This window comes from Pongo abelii, chromosome 3 (genome assembly GCF_028885655.2).
Source record: "Pongo abelii isolate AG06213 chromosome 3, NHGRI_mPonAbe1-v2.0_pri, whole genome shotgun sequence".
In the NCBI taxonomy this organism is placed as follows: Eukaryota; Metazoa; Chordata; class Mammalia; order Primates; family Hominidae; genus Pongo; species Pongo abelii.
In genome coordinates, this window is record NC_071988.2 from 38,415,413 (window position 1) to 38,428,941 (window position 13,529).

General features: G+C 36.1%; 1 protein-coding gene across 4 annotated transcripts in view; it reads left to right on the top strand.

Moving 5' to 3' along the window:
• The window catches only part of KLHL5 (kelch like family member 5), a 76,002-nt gene that overhangs the window by 24,005 nt on the left and 38,468 nt on the right, over nucleotides 1-13,529 (top strand). For all 4 annotated transcript variants that reach the window (XM_024246128.3, XM_024246127.3, XM_054553445.2 and 1 more), the window contains 3 exons: nucleotides 5,594-5,776; nucleotides 10,691-10,827; nucleotides 11,550-11,746. In XM_024246128.3, the coding sequence (XP_024101896.1) occupies nucleotides 5,634-5,776; nucleotides 10,691-10,827; nucleotides 11,550-11,746 (477 nt within the window). In that variant the 5' untranslated portion in view covers nucleotides 5,594-5,633. The remainder of the gene's footprint in view (nucleotides 1-5,593; nucleotides 5,777-10,690; nucleotides 10,828-11,549; nucleotides 11,747-13,529) is intronic.

The following is a 13,529-nucleotide window of genomic DNA, read 5'->3' on the forward strand; positions in this document are numbered from 1 at the left end:
TGGATTGTCCTTTTGTTTATTTAACCAGTATTCTTTTTTTTGAATGCAGATTGTTTCCGGTATTTCTCTATTAGAAACAACCTGTGATAAACCCTGTAGCTAGATCTCTGTACCTATTGATGATTCTTTCCTTTGGACAAAATCCCAAGGATGTTCACATTTGAGGAGTTTTGATTTGTATTTTCAAAGTCATTTCAGGAACATTTCTATTTTAATTCTCACCAGCATTGTATAAAAATGTCCATTTGCCCTTCCCCTTCATACTGGTTATTATTTAAGAAAATTGGATTCTTATAAACAGCATTTAACTCTCTTCACCACAGATATTCTGGCACTATCCCAGGGGAAAAAACACCCTATAAATTTCCAAATCAAAATATATTTCTCTTGAGGAGGGAAGGGGTGAAGACATCCATTTTCCTTAGCTCTTATTATTTCTCTTTACACAATTGCCTTGTCTCCTCTTCTTCCTTACCAATATAAATGTCAAGACATATTTCAATTCTCACCTACTACTTGTTGACTTTCTAAACACTAGCCCATACTGATCTTCCCCTTTTCTGTATTCCGATAACAATTATATTCCAATTAAAGATGCACAAGATGATCAATTGGAGTAATGGTTAAAAATATATATAAAAGCTTCTATTTGTATTTTATCTTTTAAATTTCTATTTTTGTCTGTATATTATATAGAAATTGTGCAATGGTGTCTATATCTTTTATAAATTAGTAAATTTGGGCACATGCTTAAAAGTATACTGAAAAGGATATGTATCAAATTTAGAGACTGCTAGCCTATACCTAGCAACTTGTAGTTTTGAATATTTGTAAAAGATGACAAAAGATTCATAATATAGTAAGCACACTTCTGCAAAAACATGAGTTCTGAATGCCACAAACTAGGAGTAAATCACTTACCTAGAGAGTGAGCCAAACAGACTATTTAGAGTTTCAGAAGAGCTTTTTTTCCTACTCATAGACAGTATAACTGTTATAAATTAATTTGTAAAACTTCTTTTGAAAAATTACTCCATTAAGAAATTCTAGTGTAAATTCTGGCGATAAAAGTAAAGGGATCCAAATAGTTTACAATAAAAAGGTGTATTGGCCATGGTGTGTATTGTGTGAGCACATGTACATGTAAGCACATTTAAAATCTGGGGAATTACAAGGGTTAGAGTTGCTATTTCAGTTTTTCCAGATATGGAGCTTGACTCTTCAAATTCCAAATCCCTTCACTAGGGAATAATATCTTTCTTAGCATTTCCCCAGTTTCTAACTGGTGCAGTGCTGCACATTAATAGTTGCTCTGTGAATAGTTGGTGACTTGTTTCTATTTGATACTTGCCTCTTTTCTATGTTTAGGCATTTTTCTGACTTTAAAATTCATTGCCTACTGCAGAGAGAGACATAAGCTACAAATTAAATGTTTCCCTGTAGACTAGAAATATTCAGCAATGTATTCATTACAGTGAAAGTCTAATATAAAAGATTTGAATAATCTTATGTAATTTTTTGAAATATGATTTACTATCCTAATGGTATCATATAAGTAAAACTAAGCAGAGATGTTAGATGTATTTCCTCTGTTGTTATGTAAAAGATCAAGTAGAAATCAGAGAGAAATATATTTTAAATGCTTCAGGAATGGCCTGTTCCCAGATATTTGTGTTGTGGGTTAGGATGTCTACTGAGTTTACTAAAAGCCATTTTAAATAAGAAGTATGAAATTTAGTTATAAAAAATGATAATGCCAGGGATCATTTTTTTAAAAAGACAACCATCCAAACAATATTATATAAAGACAAAAGACTGTAATTACAGGCCTTCCCATTGGCCACTGAAAAGCAGGGTTCTACTAACAGTAGCTTTCCTTGATTGTGTACTAATCTGCACTAGGGCTGTGCATGCATTAGATCGTTTAATAATCTTCTCTTGAGGGATCCCCTAAAAGACAGCACTATGTGTTATTTCTGTTTTGCTGTTAAAGAAAGTAAGCCTTAAAGAAGTTAAATAACTTGTCCAGAATTATACATAGTGAGTGACAGAGTGAGAGTTGAACTGAGGTCTGTAGGACTCTAGACCAGCACTGCACAATGGAACTTTCAGCATTGATGGAAATGTTCCATATCTGTACCGTCCAATTTGGTAGCCACTAACCCCAAGAGAATACTGAACACTTGAAATACGACTAGTGCAACTAAAGAACTGAATTTAAAATTTTTATTTAAATTAAAATAGCCTCATGGGACTAGTGGCTACTGTATTGGACAGCACAGCTCTAGAAACTTCCTAAAATGTGCTTCATCACTCACCAATACCTCCTTAATTCCCTTTTCCTATTATATGCTAAACAAAAGATATAATAGGAACAAAAAGAGTAAGGAAGTCTTACCAGAGGTGCTTACCAGAGGCTGAGGATGGGGAGTGCCAAAGAGAGACTTGGGTCAGTGTGCACAAAGTTACAATTAGGAGGAACAAGTTCTCATATGCTATTGCACAGGAAGGTGACTATGGTTAATAGCTAAAAGAGAGGGCTTTAAATAGCTAAAAGAGAGGGCTCGAAATGTTTTTCATCACAAAGAATTGATAAATATTAGAGTTAATGAATTTGTTAATTAGCCTGATTTGAGCAGTTCACTACATATACATGTATCAAAACATCACATTATACCCTATAAATGTATATAATTGTTATTTGTCAATAATATTAAAAAAATTATTTTTAAAATATGGTGTTCAAATCTCACCTCTGACCTATTGAATCAGTCTCAGGGTATGAGGCCTTGAACACTGTGACTGAAATGCTCCCTGGGTTGTCCTGACTTGTTTCAGCATCTGAACCAAAATACCCTGAAAGTTTTTGACAAGAAAATTATTAACTGGGCATATGCCAACATCAGAAGTAGCCTATAATAACAGTGATGATAGTATTACAAAGTTCTGTTGTTCTTTCAGAACTTAACATTGATTAGCATCTGTGTTAGATGATGGCAGTTCATCACTCAAACATTCAACTAATTTATTTGTTTAATCATCACTTGTAGTTTGATATGAAGTACAAGAAATGTGATACAAAATACAGGAGCCTTAAGTAAGACGTACTTGATTTATTTACTTGTTCTTGAATTTATGGCTTATAAAAATTAGATATTATAATTTTTTCCCCTCCTTAGGTCACTAATGCTCTTATAATCATTTGTCAGTATTTTAACAGTATAAAACTTTATCAAAAAATATTTTAAATCTTCAAGTTATTATTATTTTTATTTACTTATTTATTTATTTTTGAGATGGAGTCTCGTTCTGTCACCCAGGCTGGAGTACAGTGGTGTGGTCTCGGCTTACCGTAACCTCCGCCTCCTTGGTTCAAATGATTCTCCTGCCTCAGCCTCCTGAGTAGCTGGGACTACAGGCATGTGCGACCACGCCCGGCTAATTTTTTTTTTTTTTTTTTGTATTTTTAGTAGAGACGGGGTTTCACCATATTAGCCAGGATGGACTCAATCTCCTGACCTCATGATCTACCCACCTTGGCCTCCCAAAGTGCTGGGATTACAGTCCCTGCGAAATCTTCAAATTATTATTCATCAAAACCACCATTTTTTTTTGCTTATGTTATCATGTCTCCTAAATTTTAAAAGTTTCTAATTCTCATTTATTTGTATAAACAATATATAATTACATACTATTCAACCCATTTTTATAATAATGATCTTAAATGTGAAGTTGAGTATTACTTGACTTGGATTTTCCAAGTCATTACACCAGTAATATTCGTAGTGTACAACACATCCTTTCTAGATAATATGCATTTGACTTCTGTTGTCATTATTGACAGTTATCCTCCAAGGGCATTTATCTGATGCCCATGTTTGTATGGTACTGAAAATACATCGGACTAGGAGGATTTAGGAAGGAATATTTATCAGTTAAGGCATTGTTAACTTCTAAAACAGATAAATCTTAGTTCAATGTGAGTGTTCTTGCTTGAGTGATCTTTTATGTATTTTACTTCTTCCTTTTTCTAAGTCTTCAGTCCTCTCCCTTCAACCTGTGGATAGAGAAAGAAAATATGGAAAAGCCATACCTGTTCTTAGCCACTTTAAGGTGAACTGTGTGATGTAATAGTTCATCTCCATAAGAACACACCTATTTGCAAGAGAGGCTGGGAAATGTAGTCTAGCTATATTCTCAGGCGGAAAAAAGGATATTTTGGTGAACACATAGCAGTTTCTGTGATAGCCCTATCTCTGCCATGGATGAACTCTGACTCTTGGCAAGGCACTTATCTCCTTAGCTCCAGTTCCCTTTACTTTAAAAGTAAGAAATATGATGACTTTTTTCTTTTTTGATTAGGTTATTAGTTATATTAACAAGGTTATCTTAAGATAAAGTGGGGCTTGATTCAACAAAGCATATGTCACAACCATCATATCCTTAAAAGAAGATCTGATGAGAAATGAGAACTAAGTTATGGCACAGTCACTGGTTTTATAGTTAATTGCATAACCAACCGACTTTGATTACTTGATTTAAGTGATCCTGGAGAGGAGAACTGGGGGTGAGGGTGAGGAGGAAAGAATTGGACTCAGGACTTCATTCTTAGTCCTAACCTTTTCACTTTTTCACAGTTTTTATCAGTAAATCATATGAAAACAGAACATAAGGCTGGGTGCGGTGGCTCACACCTGTAACCCTAGCACTTTGGGAGGCTGAGGCGGGCAGATCTCATGAGGTCAGGAGTTCGAGACCAGCCTGACCAACATGGAGAAACCCCATCTCTACTAAAAATACAAAAGTAGCCAGGCGTGGTGGTACAAGCCTGTAATCTCAGCTACTTAGGAGGCTGAGGCAGGAGAATTGTTTGAACTCAGGAGGCGGAGGTTGTGGTGAGCCGAGATCGCGCCATTGCACTCCAGCCTGGGCAACAAGAGCGAAATTCCGTCTCAAACAAAAAAAAAAAAAAAAGAAAGAAAGAAATTAGAACTCCTACTCTTCAAATTATAATTTAGAAATTTCAAATAATTTTTTAGACAGCTGTATTAGGCTATCAAATTCCTTTAACCTGTAATATAAGTTATAGAATACCTGGGCTTTTGAGGACTGGACAGAGAACCAAAATAATTATTTATAACACTATTTTTATGACAATATATCTTTTAATGAACTTGACTTGAATTTGTATCTCCAAAATAATTTAATTGCCTTTCTGCCTTCAAAGATGAATGATCTCTTATATCCTTAAATATAATGTTAGGAGATGTGGTTATCATTATGAATATAGCTTAGCTCTTTTTCAGCAGAGACGTTGGCTTTAACAGAGAAAAGACCTCACAAAAAGATACTACAAAGAATATATGTAGCAATTAATTAACAGTTTATATTCACTTACAGTGTTTACAAGAATCATATGACTTGAGGCATCATTGATTTTTAAGAGACTAAAATGATGAAGGATTATACATTAATATTGATAGGTAGCATTGATTTCTTCTATTACATTTGAAGGCTTTCAAAGGACTTAATAGGAAAGATCTTTTTAATGTGATAGTGATATTTCAAAATGTGTGTTTTTTTTTCTTTTCAGGACTTCCAATAGTAGTCAGACATTATCATCCTGTCATACTATGGAGCCATGTACATCAGATGAATTTTTCCAAGCCCTTAATCATGCCGAGCAAACATTTAAAAAAATGGAAAACTATTTGAGACATAAACAGTTGTGTGATGTAATTTTAGTCGCTGGTGATCGCAGAATTCCAGCTCACAGGTAGTTGTTTTCTATATTTCTGTATGTGTGAAATATTTCCTCGGTAATTTAGATATGTATATTGAGGTAACCTACTTCAATTGACTATTATGTTTTTGGGAAGGGGTGTAGTTCATGGAATTTCCATCAAGAAAACAGTGCATATGAAATTATTACACATTTGGTGATCCTAAAAGGGTCATTTTCCTGTTGTAGAAGCACAATAACAAAACATACTAGCCCTTATAAGTTGGTATTGTTTGGTGTAGATTGCAGCTACTGTAAGAAGCTTTTATGCCATATTCTACCTATTAAATACTTTAAGTAAACTCAGTGGCAATTAAAGTTTGTGGATATTTAGAAGAAGAAAAGCTGGTGAAGTGGAGTAGCAAAAATCTTAAGAGTTTTTAAAACAGCCATATCTATCCCAACTTCTGTTTGCTGATTTCCAAGAAGTATGAAAAGCAGTGCTAGGGAAAAAAAGCCTTTCCTACAAATTACATATTATTTCTTGAAGTAAGAAAAGGAAAAGAGCCATTTAATAAAGAATAATTCATTTTTTTATAATTCTGTATTCAATTGTTCATTGTTAATCACCAGTATGATTCTCAAAGGTTTTTTTTTTTTTTTTTGGATGCCCATCAAAACTAATTGACACTCTGTCCCAAAGGTTTTTTTTAAAAACCTTCCAAAGTGAGATAACATCGGAAAAAGCCTTCTAGACATTGGCTTAGGCAAAGACTTCATGACCGAGAACACAAAAGCAAATGCAACAAAACAAAGATAAATAGATGGGAATTAATTAAACTAAAAAGCTTCTGCACAGCAAAAGAAAATATCTGTGAGTTAACAGACAACCCACGGACAGGGAGAAAATCTTCACAATCTGTGCATCCGACAAAGGACTAATATCCAGAATCTACCAAAAAGCTCAAATAAATCAGAAAAAAAAAACAGTCCCATCAAAAAGTGGGCTGAGGACATGAATAGATAGTTCTCAAAAGAACATCTACAAATGGCCAACAAGCATATGAAAACATGTTTGGCCGGGCGTGGTAGCTCACGCCTGTAATCCCAGCACTTTAGGAGGCTGAGGCGGGCAGATCACGAGGTCAGGAGATCGAGACCATCCTGGCTAACACAATGAAGCCCCGTCTCTACTAAAAATACCAAAAAAAATTAGCCAGGCATGGTGGTGGGCACCTGTAGTCCCAGCTACTCGGGAGGCTGAGGCAAGAGAATGGCGTGAACCCAGGAGGCAGAGCTTGCAGTGAGCCAAGATCGCACCACTGCACTCCAGCCTGGGCGACAGAGCAAGACTCCGTCTCAAAAAAAAAGAAAACATGTTTAACATCACTAATGATCAGGGAGATGCAAGTCAGAACCACAATGCAATACCACCTTACTCTTGCAAGAATGGCCACAATCATAAAATCAAAAAATAATCAATGTTGGCATAGATATCGGTGAAAAGGGAACACTTTTACACTGTTGGCAGGAATGCAAACTAGTGCAAACACTACAGAAAACAGTGTGGAGATTCCTTAAAGAACTAAAGGTAAAAAAAAAAAAGAACTAAAAGTAGATCTACCATTTGATCCAGCAATCCTACTACTAGCTATCAATTCAGAGGAAAAGAAGTCATTATATGAAAAAGATGTTTGCACACAAGTTTATAGCACCACAATTTTCAATTGCAAAATTATAGAACCAGCCCAGATGCCCATCAGTCAACAGGTGGATAAAGAAAATGTGGTGTATACATACATCGTGGAATACTACTCACCCATAAAAAGGAATGAAATAATGGGATTCTCAGCAACGTGGATGGAACTGGAGACTTATTCTAAGTGAAGTAACTCAAGAATGGAAAACCAAACATCATATGTTCTCACTTATAAGTGGGAGCTAAGCTATGAGGATGCAAAGGCATAAGAATGATACAATGAGGCTGGGCGCGATGGCTCACACCTGTAATCCCAGCACTTTGGGAGGCCGAGGCAGGTGGATCACGAGGTCAGAAGTTCAAGACCAGCCTGACCAAGACGGTGAAACACCATCTTTACTAAAAATACAAAAATTAGCCGGGTGTGGTGGCAGGTGCCTGTAATCCCAGCTACTCGGGAGGCTGAAGCAGAATTGCTTGAACCCAGGCGGCAGAGGTTGCAGTGAACCGAGATCACGCCACTGCACTCCAGCCTGGGTGACAGAGTAAGACTCTGTCTCAAAAAAAAAAAAGAATGATACAACGGGCCGGACTTGGTGGCTCAGGACCTGTAATCCTAGCGCTTTGGAAGGCCGAGGTGGGTGGATCACTTGAGGCCAAGAGTTCCAGACCAGCCTGGCCAACATGGCAAAGCCCCGTCTCTACTAAAAATACAAAAACTAGTCAGGCGTGGTGGCGTGAACCTGTAGTCCCAGCCACTTGGGAGGCTGAATCATGAGTATTGCTTGATCCTGGGAGGCAGAGGTTGCAATGAGCCAAGATCGTGCCACTGCTCTCCAGCCTGGGCATGGAGACAGAGTGAGACTCTGTCTCCACCCCCAGCAAAAAAGAATGATACAGTGGACTTTGGGGACTTGGGGGAAAGGGTGGGAGGGGAGTAAGGGATAAAAGACTACACATTGGGTACAAGGTACTCTGCTTGGAGGATGGGTGCACCAAAATCTCAGAAATTACCACTAAAGAATTTATTCATGTAACAAAACACCACCCATTGCCCCAAAACCTACTGAAATAAAAAATAAAAAACCTTCCAAAGTGGAAATAAAATCATTAGGAGGAATTGGCTTGGTATTACAATTTTCAGTGACTCAGTTAGCATACATTTATTGAGATACTACTATATACTGTGACAGAAAGTCCAGGTTATGAACATAGGTTTGTTAGAAAAGCTATTTCAACCCGAATTTCACAGAGGCATCTCAAATTCTGTATTTCCAAAACTGAACTCATTCATTACCTTACCTGCCATGCTTGTGTGAGCCATCAACATCTCACTTAGATGACTGATGCAAAAGCCTTCCAGCTGGTCTCCCTGCCTCCACTCTTTGCCCCTACATTCTGTTTTAACATAGCTACCTGAGTGATCCTTTAAAGTGGAACTCAGATTCAGTCATTTCTTTGATCAAATCTTTCATTGACTCCTCATGTCACTGAGTGTGAAAGACAAAGCACATGCAATGATGTACATGATCCAGCCTGCCGTATCTCTCTAGTATTGTCCTATTGGTCTCTGTCTTGCTCAGTCAGCATCAACCACTCAGAACCTCTTGTAGTTCCTTGCATGTGCCAGGCATGCTGCTCCTACCTTTGGAATTTTGCACTATTTCTTCTGCCTGAAGGCTATTCCCAGATACCTGCATGACCAAATCCTAAACCTCCTTCACATCTTTGCCCGTGTCACTTTCCAGTGAAACCACCTATTTAAACTTAACCACCCTTTCCCCATTTGCCTTTGCCCTACTTTTTTTCGCCTTAGCACTTATCACCTCTTAATATACTATAGAATTTACTTCTGCTGATCATTGTCTCCCTACCCTCTAAATGTAAGACTCCATAAGAGAAGGGATCTTTTGTCTTATTTTGTATCCAATGTATCTCAAGTATCTAGAACAGTACCCAGTATTTACTGGACACACATCAGTATTTGTTCATTAAAGAATGAATGAATGAATGAATAGGCAAATTTCTGAAGAAGCAACCAATGGCCAATAAACATTTGAAAAACCTCACTAGCAATCAGATAAATGAAAATTGAAACAACGAGATACCATTTAACACTTTATGGCCAAAAATTTTAACATCTGATAATATTATGGGGAAAATGTTAGTCTTATACAATGCTGGTGGGGTCTAAATTGGTACCTTACTTCAGCAAATCTTATGACTCAGCAGTGCCACTCCTGGGGAGGTAAGAAAATGGAATTAGAGAGGGACCCAATGATTATCTGTATCAAAATTTTTATTACTTTTAAAAATGAAAATATTTATTTAAAATCTATTTAAGTGTGTTGACATGGAAATATCTTCAAGACATTATCCAGTGAAAAAATGCCTGTTTCAAAAATACGGCCAGGTGCTGTGACTCACGCCTGTAATTCTAGCTCTTTGGGAGGCCCAGGCGGGCTGATCACTTAAGGCCAGGAGTTCAAGACCAACCTGGCCATCATGGCGAAACTCCATCTCTACTAAAAATAAAAAAATTAGCTGGACATGGTGGCCACATCTGTAATCCCAGCTACTCGGGAGGCTGAGGCAGGAGAATTGCTTGAACCCGGGAAGCAGAGGTTGCAGTGAGCCGAGATCATAGCACGGCACGCCAGCCTAGGAGACAGAATGAGACTCTGTCTCAAAAAAAAAAAATTATAATTTAAATGTATTATATATGGCCATCAAAAACTTAGAGACATAGCTAATATATTTTATAATGATAAAAAATATAGTTTTATAGTGTTATTACAACATAATTTTTAAACAAAATGCAGACTAAGATAATAATAGAATATTATAAAAGTTTAAAACTTGCTAGCAAAAACCATTTTCAAATGTCTCCCATATATTCACTACTTCTATAATTAAATTTTTAAAAAATGGCTTAGTTTATTTTCAAAAATGATAAACAAACAATAACTTTTACATTTTTTCCTTTATATAGTTGATGTGATGCTATGGGCTTGTAGCTTGTTTTCTGGATGTTATATAGCATTATTTGATTAGTGAACTGGTAAAGCATTCACCTCAGCAGAAAATTTGGTAATGGTAATTTATTATTCAAAGGAAGGAACTAGAGAATAAAGCAATTTGTCAAGCTTAAAATGCATTTCCTAGTACCATGCACTATCAGTAACAAATAAAAAAGCAGCAGCAGCATTTATTAATGAACATCAACTTGAATGTGGTCATTGATTTTTTTTTTCCTAATGTGTTCACAGATTGGTGCTCTCCTCTGTCTCAGACTATTTTGCTGCCATGTTTACTAATGATGTCAGAGAAGCAAGACAAGAAGAAATAAAAATGGAAGGTGTAGAACCAAATTCATTGTGGTCCTTGATCCAGTATGCTTATACAGGTAACAAGTCTGAAAATGTAAATTAAAACCTCTTAGATTTATGTTGTATTATTAGATTTCAGATTTCTGTTTTTAGAAAGCATGCTATAGCTAACAGTTAATTTTGCTATTGTCATTACTACCCTTTGTATTTAACCTGGTGATAAATTAAAATTTCCATACTAAAACCTTTAAAATGGTTATCATAATTCAGTTTTTGAATGGCCCTTTAAAATGTTAATATAAAAATTAAATGAATTATGTAGTGTCAAATTTTTGCATTTAAAATTTGAGAGTTGGCCAGGTGCAGTGGCTTATGCTTGTAAATCCCAGCACTTCGGGAAGCCAAGGCAGGATGGATGATCGCTTGAGCCCAGGAGTTCGATGCTGCAGTGAGCCATTGGTTACACCACTGCACTCCAGCCTGGGCAATAGAACAAGACCCTGTCTCAAAAAAAAAATTGAGAGTTATACAGGTATATAGTAGATGTAAGTTACTAACTAATGTATCATTTTAAAATTCTGAAAATAAGCCATTAGTTTTTATTTTAGTAGATGTCTCAAGGAGCTAATAATTTTTTCCCCATTTAGTCCTTTTTTTCTTTTTGGGATGTCTTAAACCATGTAGGTCTGTAATGCATGTAATGAGCTCTTATATGGAACCACTACTGTTAACATCAGTTATTTTATAAAATAAGGTTAATGTAGTTCCATGGCTGATGGAATTTCTTTTTATCATTAAGGCCGCCTTGAATTAAAAGAAGATAATATTGAGTGCCTGTTGTCTACAGCTTGCCTTCTTCAGCTTTCACAGGTTGTAGAAGCATGCTGTAAGTTTTTAATGAAACAGCTTCATCCATCCAACTGCCTTGGAATTCGTTCCTTTGCTGATGCCCAAGGTTGTACAGATTTGCATAAAGTGGCTCACAATTATACTATGGTATGTATTTTTTGAAAGTGAGAAAGTCGATCCTCCATATGCATATTTCCTATTGTTGTAGGCTTATCTACATGTTACTGTTTTCCCATGGCTCTGCCACGTGTCTTGAGATTGAGCTTCATTGCCTAGTGTGTCATATTTTCATTGAGTTATAATGGGAAAGCACCAAGTAATACTTCTCGTGGGTATCTGAGTCAAGCCCTAAGTTATTGCAGTCACTGGGAAGCAGAACAGTGGCCTAGGACTGTTCCATTAACATTTTCAGATTTGCTGCTTTTTAAAATAGGACTCTCCCCAAACATTTTACTTTGCTGCACATGGATGAATTTCAGGATTGTTCACATATTCACTGATAGAAATTGGTGACAGAGGTTGCAGCATATTGGTAGAGGACAAATGGGAGGCTTTTTGTTAAGGATAAATCTGACTATGTATAAACTATTTACAGCCATGTGGAATGATGTTTTTATTCATTATAGCAAATTATGTGCTCAATAAATCATAGAAGAGGTTCTGATTCAGTAGCCTGAAGGATAATAAAACGAAATAATCTGTACAACAAACCCCCATGATACAAGTGTACCTGTATAACAAACCCTCACATGTACCCCTGAACTTAAAAGTTAAAAAATAGATTGACCTAGGATAGTAAGAAAATAAGGGCATGTTGAGAGCATAGTGTTAGGACCACCCTCTGTGGTCTTAACAGTAGAGGGGTGCAGGCAAGGGAGGGTGTATGGGTTTTTGAGGAATGTTCATGTTGCCACACTGTAGCAGTTAGTTCTTCACACCTGGGCAATTACTGAAGAGTGTTGCTTTAAATGCGTCAGTTTAGGGCAATACAGTTTCTAAGAGAAGAAAAAATGTGAATATTCACATACAAGTGTACAGTTATGGATATTACTAATTTTATCAATATTTGGGGAATGTTATTTTGCCTACCCTCTCCTCCATCGTTCCATTGAGTTGGGATATGAAGAGATTGAGAGTGCTTTAGGAATCTTTCATTAGAGAAATAGAGATTTGGAAAAATTGTAAGAATAGGTATTTACAAACTATTGGCAAGATCAGTTCTGTCTACTTCATGAGCTTGGTGTGACGATTAGATGAGTTAATAGAAGTTTAACACTCAGAACATTGATTGGCATGTCATATATCCAGTCAGTGAGTCTCATTCCATTGTTGTCATCATCATTATATGGATTTCCTCTATCCAACACAATAGAAATTTATGGGAGGGAACAAAAGCACTCACAAAACCACAGCCTTTATGATTGGTTTTCCTCCCTGTGGTGTAATCATTTCTCAGGAATTTTTTATGATAGTCACAGAGCCTCAACTGGAAAAATAAGAGATTGTACAACAGGACAATAATATATAGCCCTAGCATGCTATTATGTTGATATTTTAAAAATTAAGTCCATTGAAATGTTTTTTTCCCTCAGTCTTTATCATTCTTTGTAGATTCTCATTTTAACCATACACCTGCAGTTTCAACTACTTTTTTGAATGAGATGAATATAAATAAAGTTGGATTTTTTTCTTCAAAATCAGTTTATAATTTGAATAATCATCTTTTTTCTAGGAAGGCGTTTTATTCAGGTGAAAACATTTGTATGCATTTAGGTCACTCCTGTTTACAGTAGAGGCATGATTGCTGCTTTAAGGCTTACACAGAAATTAAATTTAAATTAGCTGGATGTTTTTAAAGCTATTTTCATAGCCAATTAGTTGTGGTAGATTTTTTTTCTCAAGGCCATTATTTAACATTATTCAGTTTTAA